Source organism: Prunus dulcis, chromosome 2 (assembly GCF_902201215.1).
Source record: "Prunus dulcis chromosome 2, ALMONDv2, whole genome shotgun sequence".
Taxonomy (NCBI): domain Eukaryota; kingdom Viridiplantae; phylum Streptophyta; class Magnoliopsida; order Rosales; family Rosaceae; genus Prunus; species Prunus dulcis.
The window spans coordinates 5,833,251-5,850,660 of NC_047651.1; the positions used below are offsets into that span (position 1 = coordinate 5,833,251).

A 17,410-nucleotide genomic window follows, 5' to 3' on the forward strand; every position below is an offset into this window, starting at 1 on the left:
GCTTGTTATCTCATCAATCGTTTGCCTACACCCTTGCTCTCTCATAAATCTCCATACAAACTTTTGCACAACACACCACCAACTTATACGCACTTACGCGTTTTTGGATGCCTTAGCTATGCCACCAACCTCACACCCACCAATAAGTTTGACGTCCGTGCTCGCCGTTGTGTTTTCCTTGGTTATCCTCTTGGCCAAAAAGGTTATAAGGTATATGATCTAGCCACACATAAATTCTTTATCTCACGTGATGTCATCTTTCATGAGCATACATTTCCTTACACTTCCTTACCAACTATAGGCCAAAAAGACATGCATGTTACTCCCATCATCCATCCAGCACATGGCTCCAATTCACATGACCCCACCACCTCCACTCTTGGCCTACATCACATGGTGCTTGATTCACCACACACCGCTGTCCCTATTTCCCAAACCAACCTCGAGCCTTCATCACCACCAACACCAATTCTTATCTCACCTGCTGACACACCACTTGCCGACAGATCACCTGAACCCATCCCTTCCAGCATCTCTCTTCCTCAACCATCTGCACCACCCATGAATATGGTCCAGACTTTCCTCGTCTCCAGGAGCTGATTCTAAAGGAGTGTCCGAAGCTTAGAGGAAGTTTGCCTTGTGAGCTGCCTTGTTTGAAGAATCTTAAGGTGTATGGGTGTGAGGTTTTACATGATGGAAGGGCCGCTACCGCAACTACAACTATAAATCTCTTGAAGAATTGGATATAAGTGGTGGGTGCCAAACTCTGTTATCATTATTAGAGACAAAGCTCCTGTCAGGAAATTTGAATTCCTGCCTCATGAGATGTTGGCCAAATTAACATCGCTTGACTATTTGTGCATACAAAATAGCTGTGATTCAATGAGGTCCTTTCCGTTGGGCATTTTTCCCAAATTGACGACGCTGCGAATTTGTTATTGTGAGAATCTGGAATCCCTTTCCTTGATTGAAGAAGAAGGAGCTGTTGAGAATCTCACCCATCTCAATTACTTGGAAGTCTATTACTGTCCAAAAATGGTGTGTTTTCACGAGGGAGAATTGCCCACTCCCAACCTGCGTGGCTTTGTAGTCAGTGGTTGCGAGAATTTGAAGTCATTGCCCGAACGCCTTCACACCCTCACTGCCCTTCGATCTTTGTCGATATGGAATCTTCCGAACCTGGAGTCATTTGCAGAAGATGGGGGTTTGCCTCCCAACCTCCGATCTTTTAGCATTGGGAATTGTAAGAGACTGAGGGCTTCATCAGTGGGAGAGTACTGGGGTTTGCAAGCACTTGACTCCCTTGAGATCGGTGGAAGTGACCATGTCTTGGAGACGTTGCTGCTCCCTACCACTCTTCACACTCTCCGCATCTATTCTCTATCAACTCTGAAATCTTTGGACGGAAAGGGTCTTGGACACCTCACTTCTCTTCAAGGGCTACACATTGACAGCTGTCCCAGTCTGGAATTCCTGCCAGGAGAGGAACTTCAACACCTCACTTCTCTTCAAACTCTAATTATTAGTTCGTGTGACAGTCTCCAATGCCTGCCAGAAGAGGGTTTGCCGCCATCTCTTTCTCATCTGAGTATCCGCCGGTGTCCTGCCCTGGAGAAAAGGTATAAGAATAAGACGGGACAAGATTGGGCCAAGATATCTCACATTCCTTGCATCAAGATAGGCAACGAAGTGATCATATAATATGAGCTATTCCATATTTCACGCTCAACCCTCAACTCTCAAATCAAAGTCAGGTGAGGTATGTGCCTTCTCTTACTTTAAAAAACTGCTTCTCTTCCAAAATCCCAAATACATGTTGGACATTGCCCAAATTTGATCTCCAAATTCCTAATTATTTCACGCTTTTTGTTATTTTGTTGCTTAGTAAATTATGGTTGCTGGTCACAAATTATATCCTACTTGGAGTATCAAATGCTGAATAATTAGCAGTCTTTTTGCAGGACGACATACCTTCTCTTGGCCCTTGGGGAGCTTTTCAAAATTTGCAAGGTTTCTTTATGTGGCATTTCCAGAGGAGGGTCACAGGGCGGAGAAACAGAAAAGATTTACCTGGAATATCTCATACATTCCTGCATATAGGCATCAAATGTACACCATTTTTAGGTACTTTTATATGAAAAAAAAATGTATTTGAGTCTCATTTGCGCTAGTTTAAATCAAATTTAATGCCTATGGATAGTCTGTTAATAGGTTCATGCCATGAATTAATCTTTGGAGTTTCCCAGGTACTGCAGGTTTGTTATTAATTTTGTGGCCTGATATTCGTCGTATCAATAGGTTGTCTTATGTTGAGGAGAGAGATCGATCAGCAATTACAAAATTGTTAGTGAATTTAGCTTGTTTATCATCTCTCTCCTTTTGTTTGTTAAGTTTTGTTGTTCTAGATTAAACCCTTGTCCCCACATTTCACAGCAACTCTATGTTATTCCACTCTGTTTAGATTTCATTTATGTTGTGATTCGACTGCTGCTGTATTTTAGATTTCCTTCATGTAATGCTAGGATGTTTAATCTCTGATCTGTGGTGGTAGTTCAGTAGTCTAGCTAATCCAATAGATAACTTGTCCCCTGTTTTGTATTGTTTTTATTTCTCTGGTAATGAAAGCACGTTTCTTATAAATAAATAAAAAATATTTCATTGATATTCATTGCTTATTTTGAACTGCAGAAGCCTACTTTTGCCAGAGTCAGTAGATGCCAGAATGAAGTCATTGCCTAAACACATTGGCACCCTCACAGCCTTCGACATTTTGGGATATATGATCTTCAAAATCTTGTGTCATTTGCCTCCCAAGCTGCAATATTTTCATATTTTAAATTGTGACAGACTGAGCCCTTTGGTGGGAGATTACTGGGGTTTGCAAGGACTTGGTGGCAATATCTTGTGGACGTTTCTCAAGGAACAGCTGCTCAATACCACTCTTCGCACTCTATATATTATGGCCTGTCAGTCTATAATTCCTGCCAGGAGAGGAACTTGAACGCCTCTCTTCACTGCAAAGGCTACATATTTGTGGGTGTGACAATATCCAATTCCTGCCAGAGCCAGAAGAGCGTTTGCTGCCATCTCTTTCTTATCTGTGCATCGGCCATTGTTTTGCCATGTAGAAGAGGTATCTCACATTCCTTGCGTCAAGATAGGTGAAGAAGTGATCATAAGATATGAGCTCTCTCTCCCTCTCGCTCACATACAAAGTACTTAACACAAACACTCAATCTGATTTCTATTATTATTTCGCTCAGTAAATTTTGTTTAAATTTGCTTTATTTCTCATTGCGCTTGTTCTGCTTATCACAACTTATATCCTATTTAAATCTCAAATGCTGAATAATTAGCAGTCTTTTCGCAGGACAACATATCTTCTCTTGGAGAGATATTCATTTGCAAGGTTTCTTTATGTGTCATTTCCAGAGGAGGGTTTACTATTTAATAGAAAGGTTCACCTGGAATATCTCAACTGACACATTCCCAAATACAGGCATTGAATGCACAACATTTTGAGGTACTATTTTTGCAATAAAAATGTACTTGAGTCTCATTTGAGCTAGTTTAAATTGTATTCAATGTCTATGGATAACCTGTGAGCTTAAGTAGTAAGATAAAACTCACAGTATATTATTAGGGTTTAGGGTTCAACAGGTGAGCTTTAGTTGTACTTTCCTAGGTACTGCATGTATATTATCTTAGTATCAACAGGTGGTCTTATGTGGACGAGAGAGAACATTGAGGAATTACAAAATCTTCTTAGTGAATTAAGCTTGTTTCAGCTCTGTTTGTCATCCCTCACATTTTCTTTGTTAAGCCTTGATTTTTTATTAGACATAAGAAAAAATGCTTTTATAAGACAGGAGATGAATGCTTTTATATGTTGATGTCATAGTCAGTCTTCAACCACACTCTGTTTTTAGAATTCATTTATGTTACTAGTGGAGTGCTGCTGTATTTTATATTTCGTTCCTGTAATGTTTGGATGTTTAGCTTGAGTAGTCTAGCTTATCCAGTAGATAACTTGTCCCCTGTTTTGTAATGTTTTTGTTTCCTCTAATGAAAGCAGGTTTTACTTATCTTGAACTGCAGAAGCCTACTTTTTGACATAGGTGGCATGGCACAAACTCGCATCCGCATTTCCTTCCCCATTGGCATGCTGTCTCATCTTTTCTGTTCTGTTACCAGCTTGAAGCTTGTGTAGATATGTTATGCTCTTGTAATTCTGATCACAAACATCGCTTGACAAATGGAAAGTCACAATTAGATCTTTCAGGTGATCTGGAGGTTTACTTTCTAACATTTGTTTTCGTTTCATTCTTTTGCCTCATCATAACTGTTTAATAACAGCGATGTGTTGTTGGGGTGGGGGTGGGGGGGCGGGGACAACAATACAGAATTTAAAATTTCTGATAATCAATAGTAGTTTGCATATTTCAGGCTGGGACCTGTATGACTGTATTATCTAATTAATTATGAGATATTTAGTGATATACCCATTTCTAGCACTAATTATGAGATATTTTTTGCTAGCCTTATTGAATTTAATATTGATTATTAAATTACTTTGATGTCCTACTGAGTGCTTTGGGTATTTTTATGAGATTTTGGGGTTGGGCTTGTTTTAAGAAATTGATGGCAGTTTTGTAATTTATAAGAAGTTAAAAGCTTTTTTGTTATGTTGTAAATGGGCTTTGGGTGTGTTTCTAAAGTTCATTTTATATAGGGTATTTTTATAATTTGGGCCTCCATATTGGGTATAATAGTGAATCTCCCATTAATTATTTCTCTTATTGTTTTTGTACTGTGAAAAGGAGTTAGCCACACAAAATAAAAAAGGAGGCCTCTTATTTCATACAATTTTTCAAAAGTGATCATTCATCTGTTTCTTTTTCAACAATGGAGGAATGTATACTAATCGTCTGGTCCGTCTGCTGCATCACTCCCTAGTAGCTTCATCTCCTGTCCTTTGCTTTAGAATGTATTATCACCAAAATTATAAAGTATACTCCTGTTACAATTAATTTGTTGATTCTAATTTGGACTTGTAGGAACAGGCCAAACATGTTCATACGTGGCATTGCTCAAGTCATCATCATTTGGGACAGAGAATCAGCCTTCAAATGTCTGCTGAGTCAATGATCCTTTCTAGATATCTCAAGTGTAATGGAAATTGATGAGTTATAAAGGATTTGTAAACATTTTCTACTGGAGGCTAGAAATGCTTCTCATAAGTGGCTGTGTTGCAATTATTTTGTAGGATCAAAGACTCTGCAAAGAGCTAAGAAAGTCATCATCAAGTAACTTTTATTTTTATTTTTAAATATCAGTAGGAAAGCTTGCATCTCCTTAAATTGCTCATTCTTACATCTTTTATAGTTTGTCGATCTTGGGCAAGTGGAGAGAGAGGCGTCAAGTGATACATGTTGAAGTTTCTATAGAATAGTAGATTTCTTGCACACAAAGTATATGGGACAAGGTTTTAGAGAGAAGAGAGGGAGAGGATCTGTTTGGCAAAATGAATGTAATCAGCACACTGTATTCATTTCTAACAGAACATTCCTTTTGTACAACAGAGAATATGATCTCAGCCATACAATTTAGTGTCAACAATATGAGCTGCACACTTGGCATGAGCTAGGACCTATGAGACCTATACTCTAGAATCAAATTTAAGCCTTACACCTGTCAACTAACAAACTTAAACCAGTAACTAAATTTACATTTCAACATTCCCTTCTAAATTGTTAACTGGTTTAACACCAAGCAATCCTCTAAGATAGTTAAACCGATCTTTAGACAGAGCTTTAGTGAAAATGTCAGCCACTTGTTCTTCAGACCTGCAGTATCTCAAGTCCACCACTCCATCTTGTAAAGCATCTCGGATGAAATGATACCTGCGGTTGATGTGTTTGGTTTTCTGATGGAAAACAGGATTTCTTGTCATTGCAATGGCAGAAGGGTTGTCCACCATTAATGGAGTTGCATCAGTTTGCAATTCTCCAAAATCCTCTAGAACAAACCTCAACCATATTGCTTGTGTAGTAGCTTCACTTGCACTGACATACTCAGCCTCAGCTATGGAGAGAGCAACACTATGTTGCTTGACTGATGCCCAAGAAAATACTCCACTGCCAAAAGAGAAAGCATAGCCAGAGGTGCTTCTCATGTCATCTTGGCTTCCTCCCCAATCACTATCACAATATCCAATTAGGATGGCTTCTTTTCCTTTCTGATATTCAATACCAAAATCAATGGTGCCTTGAATATACCTCAGCACTCTCTTGGCTGTTCCATAGTGTTTCTTTGTTGGACAATGCATGAATCTAGCTAATAGGCTAGCTGCAAACATTATGTCTGGTCTTGTAGCTGTCAAATACAATAGACTGCCCACAATCTGTCTGTACTCACTCTCATCTGCAGGATCACTTCCATCATCTTTGCACAATTTTTCAGTTGCCACCAGAGGAGTACTGACTGGCTTACATTGCTTCAGACCAAACTTGTCCAGCAAAGTCAGAGCATACTTCTTTTGATTTATGAAAATGCAGGATTCAGTTTGAATCACTGCCATACCAAGGAAATGATATAAAAGGCCTAGATCAGTCATTTCATACCTTCTCATCATTTCAGTCTTGAATTCATCAATTAATTCTTCACTGCTGCCTGTATACACAATGTCATCAACATAGATTGAGACTATTAGAGTTCCAAAGTCTTCCTTAGTCTTGCAATACAAAGTAGCCTCACTTGTGCTTCTGACATAACCACAACTAACAAGATAGGCATTGATTTCCTCATACCAGGCTCTTGGAGCCTGTTTCAAACCATACAAGGCTTTCTTCAACTTGTACACCTTGTCTTCATAGTTTGTAGTTACAAATCCATCCGGTTGATCTACATAGACTTCCTCCTTAAGCACACCATTTAGGAATGCAGACTTGACATCTAACTGGTATAATTTCCACCCCTTTTGAGCTGCCAAAGCTATGAGAGTTCTAATTGTGTCAAGTCTGGCCACAGGAGCAAAAGTCTCATTAAAGTCGATTCCAGGCTTTTGTGCATAGCCTTTGACCACCAGCCTAGCTTTATGCTTCTGTATTGAGCCATCAAGGTTCAATTTGGTCTTATAAACCCATTTCACACCAATCACAGGTTTATCACTTGGTCTATCAACTAGTTCCCAAGTCTCATTTTTCTCAATCATTTCCATTTCTGCTTCCATTGCCTTTTGCCAAGCTTTATCCTTTGATGCTTCAGCAAAGTTCTCTGGCTCAATGATGCTCATATTGCATCTAGCATAAATCTCAGTGATGTCTCTAAGCTTTACAGGTGTAGAACTTGGAGAATCACTTGGTGAAGTAACATTAGTAGCAGCTGTAGTTACTTGAGGTGGACTGGAAATGTCTATCATTGTTTCTTCATGCTCCTCTTCACTACTTCTGGAAGTGTCTTCAGGCCTAATCTGAACTGTGACAGAATCAACAGTTTGTGTGTCCCAATCCCATAGTGAGTTCTCATCAAAGATCACACTTCTAGATGTAGTGATCTTGTTGGTTTGCAAATTGTACACTTTGTACCCTTTTTCACATTTGCCATAGCCAACAAAAATGCACTTAACAGCTGCATCTTCTAGTTTAGACCTCAACTGATTAGGCACATGACAGAAACATATAGAACCAAACACTCTTAAGTGTTTAACCCCAGGCTTTCTTCCACTAAAAGCTTCAAATGGAGTGACATTATCTAAAGCTTTTGTGGGGCATCTATTCCGGATATAGACAGCTGTATTCACTGCCTCTCCCCAAAATTTGTATGGTAGTTTCTTCTCTTTCATCATTGTTTTGCTCATCTCAACAATGGTCCTGTTCTTTCTCTCAGCAACCCCATTTTGCTGAGGTGAATAGGCCATGGTTAGTTGTCTTTCCAACCCAATTTCTTCACAAAACTGCAGAAATTCAGCAGAGGTATATTCCCCACCTCTGTCCCTCCTAAGTTTCTTCAGTTTGTATCCACTTTGTAGTTCTACCATAGCCTTAAATTTCTTGAAAATATTAAAGACTTCTGACTTGAATTGCATGAAGTACACCCAGCACATTCTGGTGCAGTCATCAATGAAAGTCAAAAAATATTTGTTTCCACCTATTGATGTGGTCTGCATTGGACCACAAACATCTGAATGAACCAGCTCCAGAGGTAAACTAGCTCTCCAAATTTTCTCTTTACCAAAGCCTCTCTGTGGGATTTTCCAATTGCACAGTCTTGGCAAATTCTGTTTGCATTTCCGATTTCAAGCAGACCATAGACCAGCTCCTGTTGTTGTAACAACTTCAGACTCTGCATATTCAAATGGCCAAACCTCCTATGCCAATACCAAGTGGATTCTTCAATTGTTGCTTTCATAGCCACTGAATTTGCATATTTCAATGACAGTGGGAAGCATCTGTTTCCTGTCATGGAAACCTTTGCCAGCAGATTCTCCATTGACCTGTCATCAAATATTTCAACCATAGAATCACCAAAGACAAGATAGTAGCCATGCTCTACCATTTGACCTACACTAAGTAAGTTTTCATCCAATCCTGGTACAAGCATAACCTCTTTGATATATCTAGGCCCAGCTTTAGTGTCAATCACCAAAGTTCCTTTTCCAGTTGCTTCCACTAAGTCTCCAGTGCCCATTTTTACCGTTGCAGTGACTTGGGTGTCAATATTGACTAGAAGGGATGCTTGTGAAGTCATGTGGTTGCTGCATGCACTGTCCACATACCACACACCATTATTTTTCACTATTGCAGCAGCATGACAAGCATAGAACATGTTGCCTTCTTCCTCCTTGTGTGATGCATAGTTAGTAGCTTCTGGTTTTCCCTTGCAGTCTTTGGCTATATGACCAAACCTATCACATTTATAACATTTAGGTTTGCCTTTAAACCAGCAGACACCATAGTGCAATTTGTCACAGGTTTTGCAAGGCACCTTTGCTCCCTCAGTCTGACATTCCTTTTTAAAATTGTTTTCAGACTTTGAGTCCCACTTCTTCCCTTTCTGAGATTTCCAATTCTTTTTGGATTTGGAACCCCCTGCCTGCCCTGTGTTAGACTGATCTTTAGAGCTCACATTCAAACTAGAGAAAGCCTTCTCAGTCACTCTCTCATTATGCCTCTGCAGCCTTTGTTCATGAGATTTTAGACAGCCTATAACCTCTTGAACCCCTATAGTTTCTGTATCTTTTGTCTCCTCTATAACCTCAGCAATGGAATCATATTCTCTGGATAAACTAATCAAGAGTTTCTGAACAATTATCTGTTCAGTTAACTCTTCACCATAAGCCTTCATTTGATTTACTAGCTCAAGCAATTTAGTGACATATCCAGACAATGATTCATCATCATGCATACGAGTGTATTCAAATTCTCTCCTAAGAGCTTGAAGTTTCACAGATCTTACCTTCTTGTCTCCTCTGAATTCTTGCTGCAGGATTTCCCATGCTTCCTTGGCTGATTCCTTCAAAGCAATTCTGGGAAAAATATCATCAGAAACTGCATTCTGGATCAGACCCAATGCCTTAGCATCTTTGGCAATATTTTCTTCCAAAACAAGCTTTTGAGCTGCTGTCAGATCTTCTCCTTCTTCCTTCTTCACAGATTGCTCATACCCATTCTCAACCATATCCCACAGCTTGTGAGATTTGAAGATTGTGCACATCTTTATTCTCCAGAAATCGTAGTTGCTTCCATTGAAGATGGGAGCACGAAGCTCACTCATGCTAGATCCAGCCATGTGAGACTAGATAATGCTACCTTCAACTGGATTGATTTCACTACGCCCAGTCTCAGATCAGAACCTTCGCTACTGATACCATGTTGAAGTTTCTATAGAATAGTAGATTTCTTGCACACAAAGTATATGGGACAAGGTTTTAGAGAGAAAAGAGAGGGAGAGAATCTGTTTGGCAAAATGAATGTAATCAGCACACTGTATTCATTTCTAACAGAACATTCCTTTTGTACAACAGAGAATATGATCTCAGCCATACAATTTAGTGTTAGCAATATGAGCTGCACACTTGGCATGAGCTAGGACCTATGAGACCTATACTCTAGAATCAAATCTAAGCCTTACACCTGTCAACTAACAAACTTAAACCAGTAACTAAATTTACATTTCAACAATACACAACAACCATTTTCTGTGAGCTAATTTGATAATGATAAATGGTATGCTTTCTTGTCTTAAGCTGTGTGTTCTGCAATTATTTGAAACAAAGAGTGCCGCGCTTCAAGTTCGAGAAAAACAGGTATTTTAGTATTTTATTCTTGAGAAATTTGTTTTATGTAGAAACTTGAACATGTAAATGAGAGAAAAATAAAAATTTATAAAATATATTATATATTGTATATGCTGTTAATGAGTTAATATGGTGCTTGCAACTAGTTGGAAATTTGAGTAGTCATCTAACTATGATCAAATAAAGATGAAAGATAAAATAAAATTGAGAGCATCTTCCTCTCCCCTGCTTTGCTCATCCCTTGTTCTTCCACTTCGGCCCCACTATTACACCATTTTTTCAGCCACAATTATAATAGGTTCATGAGCATCAAGTCCTTTTCAAATTCTGCTGACATTCAAAATTGGAATCTGCTGGTGATATATGATAGCGTTAACATATTGTACCATTTTGGCCAGTGTACGCAATATTATTGCATCCAACTTTGCATATTAACATCATTGGCCACAGTTACACGATTTGAGTGCACAGAAAGGTTTCAAAAGTTGTCCCACAAAGAACAGTCGTTCAAAGTGAAAGAGAGTTTTCAAAGCTTAATTACAAGTTCATGTTATTTACAATATCAAAAAGCTTTCATACTTGCTTACAAACCTGTATTTCCAAGTTCTGCAACCTTGGAATATCACTTCATCCAAATCCCCTTCCAAAGCAGGCAAAAATGGCAGCAGCTTTGATCGGAGAGGCTCTCATCTCTGCTTCTATCGAGGTGTTGTGTGACAGAGTTACTTCAGCCGAGGTCATCGACTTATTTCGTAGAAGAAACTCGATGAACCACTCCTCATGAACCTGAAGACGACACTGTTGATTTTGTTCGCGGTGCTCAATGATGCAGAGGAGAAGGAAATTGTGAACCCTGCTGTGAGAGAGTGGCTGAACGAGCTCAAGCATGCTGTCTTTGATGCAGAGGACTTACTAGATGAGATTGACACTGAAGCTTTGCGATACAAGCTGGAAGGTGAGGATCAAACCCACAATAATTAACCAAAAAGGATCTTTTTGATTGTTTGAAAGGAGGATCTTTGATGATTTGAAAGGAGAGGTTGCTTCATTTCTGTTGGATGCTTAATTAAATCTTATCTGGACTTGAACAAGGATTAGGTTAGCTGTATAATTCGTGGTAAACACCTTTTTCTAAGGTTCATTTAGAGTCCTCTTACGATTAATTTGTTGTTTCTAATTTGGACTTGTAGGAACAGACCAAATATGTTCACACGTGGCATCGCTCAAGTCATCATCATTTCCGACAGAAAGTCAGCCTTCAAGTGTCTGCTGAGTCAATGAACCTTTCTAGATATATCAAGTTCAATGGAAATTCATGAGTTACATAGAGATTTGCATAACATTTTGAAGATTGCAACACCTGCAAGTGAGATAGGTGGTGACGAAATCAGAGCTCATCTTGAAGCCTCTGATGCCCCGGTTGTTGCAAGTTGAACCTGAGAACTTGTTTTTTGGGGTAAAAAACTGGCAACATGTTTGGAGCTGGCAATTCAATCAGTGATGAACTTAAGAAGCAAAGCTCCAGTAAGGAAATTGGTCGAGGTCGCCACAGGGATGATTGATGGTGAAATGGATGCTATTTCTTATTGCAGCCTGTTCTCAAAGTTCTTGTTGGCAAATGCAAGAAATGGAGTATTTTGATTGGAAGGAGAGCTAATGACATGTCTTGACAATTCTAGAACAGCCCATCTGAGTTCTTTTGTCAGGCTGCATCATTCAATCCCAGCAAATATCCAGTTTCTGCTAAACAATCACTTATGGCAAGGCCGACTCTGCTAAACAATTACATTTTTTCTTTTTGAGGAATTTAACTTTGTCATCAAATCAAACAGTATTCTAATGCATTATGGTAGCACTACACGCTTTTGTTGTAACAAATTACAATGAGGAATTTGGATTGAGTTTCTTTTATGCTTTGTTTAGATTAAAAATATCAATTTCCTGTGTTAATAACATTACAGTTTTATGGAATGGTTTATATAGCCTGGAGTATGCACTGCACAAAACGGCATACCATCACAAATCCTAATTTCCCATCACTTTGCTTGGGGTAATTCCATACAATCAATCAGACGCATCTCAAGGCTATAAGACACACACAGTTGCTGACCTGATTTTGAAGGCATGCCTTCATATAATATAAAGCATGCACATGATTAACTCAGGCAGAACCTTACTTCTAATCGATGGCAACTTTCTTCAAGGAAGAACAAATGAATGACCACAAATCCAAATCTGAGGGAGGCAACAGACATGTACCATTCTATTTTTCCAGAAACGACTTGACCTTCCCCAACCATTTGATAAGTTCTATGCTATCCTTGTTCTTCATATATTGATGCACAAAACAGAAATGTCACCATTCACAACTCTTGGTCAATAAACCTCTTTTGAATCGTTTTCTTCAAGCTCCTGTTAAAAACAGAGAAGCCGCAAACAAGTCACACCACCAAACTCATACAACTAACAAATTAGGAGGATGATGACTGACTTGTTGAGGAGGCGCATACTCGGACTGGTACTCTTCCTCGTTTCTGAGGATTATGAGGATGTTAGCTTCCATGGGTGACTTGGGAAGTGTCTCAAACGTGTAAGGTCTGTTTTGGAAGAAAAAGGCTGAGATTGCTTTCCGCAGTTGCAGCGGAGGATTTCAGTGGTGTTGAATGCCATTGGTTTCCTTTAACAAATGGGTAAGTTTCTGATTTTGTGCAGATTTTGGTTCCCTATCACCAAAAGATCAACATTTAGAGGCATCAGCATCAAAGTCAATCTCCCACCATCTGCCACTGTCATCCTTCCCTAAATAGTCATTCACTCCACCACCAACAATGCCTTCAATTTCCTCCTCTTCGCTTTCACCATCAATCTCATCATCCCAGTTATGCACTTTGGTCCTCATCTGGCTTGTACGTCTACTCCAATCTCTTCAACACATCACGGTCTTTCCATTTCCCCACAACCGACACTGCCTCCTTCTTCGCCTTCCCAATTAGAATTTCGTTCCAAGAAAACCCCGAATCCGCAACCTTCTTCAGAGCCCCGTTCGCCAAAATCCCCCATAACCACCGTCTTGAGACATCTCAGCTTGGCCTCCATCACAACATCCACGAAATCCAAATCATCCGACACAGGCATCAAATCAAACACTCAGCTCTCCTGTGATCCATCATATCCACAATGTGATTCCTCAATGCAGCATCCGCCCTCTGAGGTTTATCCACCACGCTCCGAACCCAAAACCCAGCCCGCTTCACCTCATCCGCCAAACCCCTCCCTGCCTTGGGTGTCAAGACATCCCTGCAGCATTCTTATACTTTTCCATCTTCATTGAATACTTACCAACCAGCTTCACCCTCCTGCTCCCTCTAGCAGACTCAATCTGGCTCAACCTCTTCATATGCTCTTTTTCATGAATCTTAAAGTGGTTCAAAAGCTTCTCATTAGTATAAAATCTCCTTCCGCAAACCCTACAAACGTTCAGTTCACCATCCCTAATCACAACCCTGTTCCTCTCTTTCCTTTCCCTAACAACCTGTGGAACATAATCAAGTGCATGGCGGTTTGCATATGCTATCATATGCCGAACAAGCCTGAAAGACGAAGCTGCCGTCTTGAGCTTAACGGCAGCTTCGTAGGGCGAGACTGATTTGGGTGGTTTGGTATCCAAATCCCTGAAAATCGCAATTTCTGGAATTTTTTGGGGTGGCAAACACGATGTTGGGCTCGAAGAATTAAAACCCGGTTCTGATTGGAAATGGCCATATCCAATCAACAGGGTAAATGGGTTTAGGGTTTCTGACCTTTTGGATTGAACTGTACAGAAATGTTGTGAAATTTTAGATGTTTAAGCATTTCCACGGGTTTCAAGGTCGGTGTTTTTTTATTGGGAAATAGCCCAAAATGCCACCATTTTTATAATTGTAACTGAAAATACCACCCTTTTTTAAAAATTTTGGAACTATCACCTATAAATATAAAATTATTGTACCCTTATTGCTGATTTTTCACAAGTTCAGAAATTTGGTCTGTTCTCTTAGGTCACACAGCTCTCTCTCTCTGGCACAACTATCTTTCTCTTTGGTAGCTGTCTATCACAGCTCTCTGGGTCTGTCTTGGCTCTCTCTATCTTGGCTCTCTCTCTCTCTAGCACAACTCTCTGTTTCTGTCTTTGCTCTCTTTCTCATACCGCAGCCGTTTATCTCTGTAGCTTCGTTATCTCTTTCTCCCCTATTCGATCTGTTGCTCTCTGTAGCTTCGTTATCTCTTTCTCCCCTTCTCGATCTGTTGCTCTCTGTTTGGAATCGCGAACACTTCCCTTTAGCAATGTCTTCTGAATAGCTGCTTGCAACCTTGAAGCTGTAGTGGATTGCCGACCCCGGAAAGGTAGTGTTCATGGTTATTTTGTTAATATCAGTGGGATTATGTGAAATGAGTTATAGTTTGATTGTTTGGGTTTGTGTTAAATTCGTTTTGGCTTTAATGTCTTTGGGTTAGGTTTTGTTGAATATTCATGCTCATTCATCTGGGTTTGTACCAATTCCATTTAGATTGGTCTGGATATGTGAATCTTGAAACTTGGGATTTTCAATTTGATGTAGTAGATCTGTATAGTGTGATTCTGATGTATTACCAGTGTACAGTGGTTGTGTTCCTCTTATTTTACAGTCGTATTGCTGTTATATTGCTATTATAGTGCCTCTATATTGCTGCTATATTGCGGCTATATTGTGGTTATATTGCTATTCTATTGTATGTTTATTGTGGTTATATTATTGTGTGAATGAAATGTTGTTTTGTCATGGTCAGAAATGGAGACAATTGTTATTCTCGTGTGCTACAATGGAAAATGGGTCACCTCGAAGAAGATGTGCAAATACGAAGGGGGGGACTCAAAAGGCTTAATAGTTCCACGGACCATCAAATTTGCTGAACTGTTGGACCGTGGGCATCAGATTGGTAATACAAACATCAGGGAAGACAAGATTTGCTTAAAATTCTCAGTTTTGGTGGCCTCGAATGAGTGGAAGCACATAAAGATTGAGGACGATGATGATGTCAATTTTTTTTATGAAGTACAATTCCGAGGTAACACCTTCAAAACTAGCTCCCTTACTCGTGAGTATAGAAGATAAAGGACTGACAAATGATGTAGTTCATAGTATGCATATCACGATAGATAGTAGTCGGATGGGTCATTCTTCAGTTGCCATTGTTGAAAGCAATGAAGTAACTTGGAATAATACAAATGTCACTGATTTGGGAGGTGAAGTAGGGACAGATTTTATGGATATGATTGATTTTAGCGAGGTGGAGGAGATGCATGGTGGTGATAATGGTACTGAAAGAAATGAAGTGTCAGTGTACTCTGCCCCCCCTAATTTGGGGTGCTTGAACACAGCTGCCCAGTTGCCAAAAATGCGTTTAGGAGGAGAATCTGAACCCACTCGTCAACATTATTGGAGTCAAATGGGTGAAAAAAAATCGGTATAATGCAGTCGGTGTAAAAGATGAAGAAGCATATTTGGACAGCGGGTTTTCACGAAGCGATTGGAATCCGAAAATTACAGTTGGGCAAATTTTCTCTAGTAAGAAAGAATTGTTGACGGAGTTACGGTTGACGGCATTAAGAGGCCACTTTGAATTTAAGGTGCAATTCTCTTGCACTAAGAGGTTGCTTGTGGTTTGTTGTCAACGTCCATGCCCATGGCGGGTCCGAGCATCGAGAATTGGAGAATACAACTTCATGATTGTGAGGTGTACAACTGTCCATGAATGTGATTTGAGGTTTGTAAGTGACAAGCATCGTCAAGCAACCGCAGCACTTGTAGCCAGTTCACTTAAAAGGAAGTTGAAGGATTGTCGGACAATATACACACAAAGTGACATTATGAGAGATGTGAAACACAACTTTGGTTGCACCATCCATTATTCGAAAGCTTGGAAAGCAAGGGAGTTAGCTCTATTGTCCATTAGAGGATCAACGGAGGAGGCATATTATATCCTTCCAGCTTATTGCTATGAATTGGAGCGTATGAATCCCGGCACAAAAACTGACATCCGAACTGATGAGAACAATCACTTTGTGTATTTATTTATGGCGGTTGGCGCATGTATTAGAGGGTTCCGTTCTTCCATGCGCCAAGTTATAGCCGTGGATGCCACTCATTTAAAATCCAAGTACAAGGGTGTTATGTTTGTAGCAAATGCATTCGATGGTAATCGAAATATATATCCTCTTGCTTTTGGGATCGGGGATTTGGAGACGGATGCATCATGGCATTGGTTTTTCTCTAAACTTCATGAAGCCATTGGTGAGTGTCCCAATCTTGTTATTATTTCTGATCGCAATGTTAGCATAGAGAATGTGTGGAACAAAATTTTTCCAACTGCACAACATGGCATATGCTTTTATCATATGAAGGGGAACATGAAACGCACTTTCAAGTTGAAAAAGCGCGATCACATACTTATGCACTTTGAGAAGGCTGCGAAATCTTATTCCATTGCTGAATTTGATGGTCATTTTCGCAAGATCAATCGAAAGGAACATGTTGCTCAATATCTTGAAGAGGCAGGGTTACATAAGTGGTCTAGAGCTCACATGGATGGACGCCGCTAAAATGTAATGACAACAAATATTGCGGAGTCAATCAACTCAGTCCTTAGGTTTGCAAGAATGCTGCCAGTGGTTCATTTGATAGGGGAAATTGTTAATCTCCTTGTGAAATGGTTCACCGAACGTCGTGAGTTGGCTTTGAATTGCACAACAACATTGTGCCCCAATTTTGGAGAGAAGAAGTTGAGGAACAGGGTGGAGGATGCTGCAAGGATGAATGTGGTTAAAGTTAATAATGCACAGTATAATGTTTTGGACGGTAATATGGACGGCCTCGTAGATTTGACGAACAACAGTTGTAGTTGTAGAAAGTTTCAGCTTGAGCAGCTACCTTGCAAGCATGTAGTTGCAGTTTGCAGCTTCTTGAAAGTAAGTGTATATGCAAAGGCTTCTCGGTATTACACTCGGAAAACCTGGATGGATGCTTATTCGGATAGCATCTACCCGGTACAACCTCACGGAATGTGGGATACTCCTGAAGATGTTCTAAGTCGAGT

General features: G+C 39.8%; 3 protein-coding genes, 1 long non-coding RNA gene and 1 pseudogene across 8 annotated transcripts in view; 4 read left to right on the top strand and 1 right to left on the bottom strand.

Moving 5' to 3' along the window:
* The window catches only part of LOC117617775 (putative disease resistance RPP13-like protein 1), a 43,232-nt gene extending 31,013 nt beyond the window's left edge, over window positions 1-12,219 (top strand). The window contains exons 1-4 of one of the 3 annotated variants that reach the window (XM_034347330.1): window positions 10,181-10,226; window positions 10,950-11,252; window positions 11,488-11,558; window positions 11,794-12,219. In XM_034347330.1, the coding sequence (XP_034203221.1) occupies window positions 11,078-11,252; window positions 11,488-11,558; window positions 11,794-11,859 (312 nt within the window). In that variant the 5' untranslated portion in view covers window positions 10,181-10,226; window positions 10,950-11,077 and the 3' untranslated portion in view covers window positions 11,860-12,219. Of the gene's footprint in view, window positions 1-10,180; window positions 10,307-10,949; window positions 11,253-11,487; window positions 11,559-11,793 lie in introns of those variants that run through there. The other 2 variants (XM_034347329.1, XM_034347328.1) reach the window with 2 other exon arrangements.
* Window positions 1,640-3,028, top strand: LOC117617780. Of its 2 annotated transcripts, none has more exons than XM_034347336.1 (3): window positions 1,640-1,754; window positions 1,962-2,124; window positions 2,689-3,028. In XM_034347336.1, the coding sequence occupies exons 1-3, from the start codon at window positions 1,703-1,705 to the stop codon at window positions 2,999-3,001; spliced, it is 528 nt and encodes a 175-aa protein (XP_034203227.1). In that variant the 5' UTR covers window positions 1,640-1,702; the 3' UTR covers window positions 3,002-3,028. The 2 variants fall into 2 exon arrangements, with proteins under 2 accessions (XP_034203227.1, XP_034203228.1); XM_034347337.1 differs by having other exon boundaries at window positions 1,962-2,064.
* LOC117617783 lies at window positions 3,103-5,322 on the top strand. Of its 2 annotated transcripts, none has more exons than XR_004584436.1 (4): window positions 3,103-3,215; window positions 3,360-3,523; window positions 4,099-4,282; window positions 5,058-5,322. It is a non-coding gene; the product is annotated as an uncharacterized LOC117617783 (long non-coding RNA). The 2 variants fall into 2 exon arrangements; XR_004584437.1 differs by having other exon boundaries at window positions 3,371-3,523.
* Window positions 12,220-12,771: 552 nt separating the features above from the next.
* Window positions 12,772-14,691, bottom strand: LOC117618003 (annotated as a pseudogene).
* A 2,231-nt stretch (window positions 14,692-16,922) lies between these two features.
* The window catches only part of LOC117618004, a 4,152-nt gene continuing 3,664 nt past the window's right edge, over window positions 16,923-17,410 (top strand). The window contains exon 1 of the mRNA XM_034347639.1: window positions 16,923-17,408. Coding sequence (XP_034203530.1) covers window positions 16,923-17,408 — 486 coding nt within the window. The remainder of the gene's footprint in view (window positions 17,409-17,410) is intronic.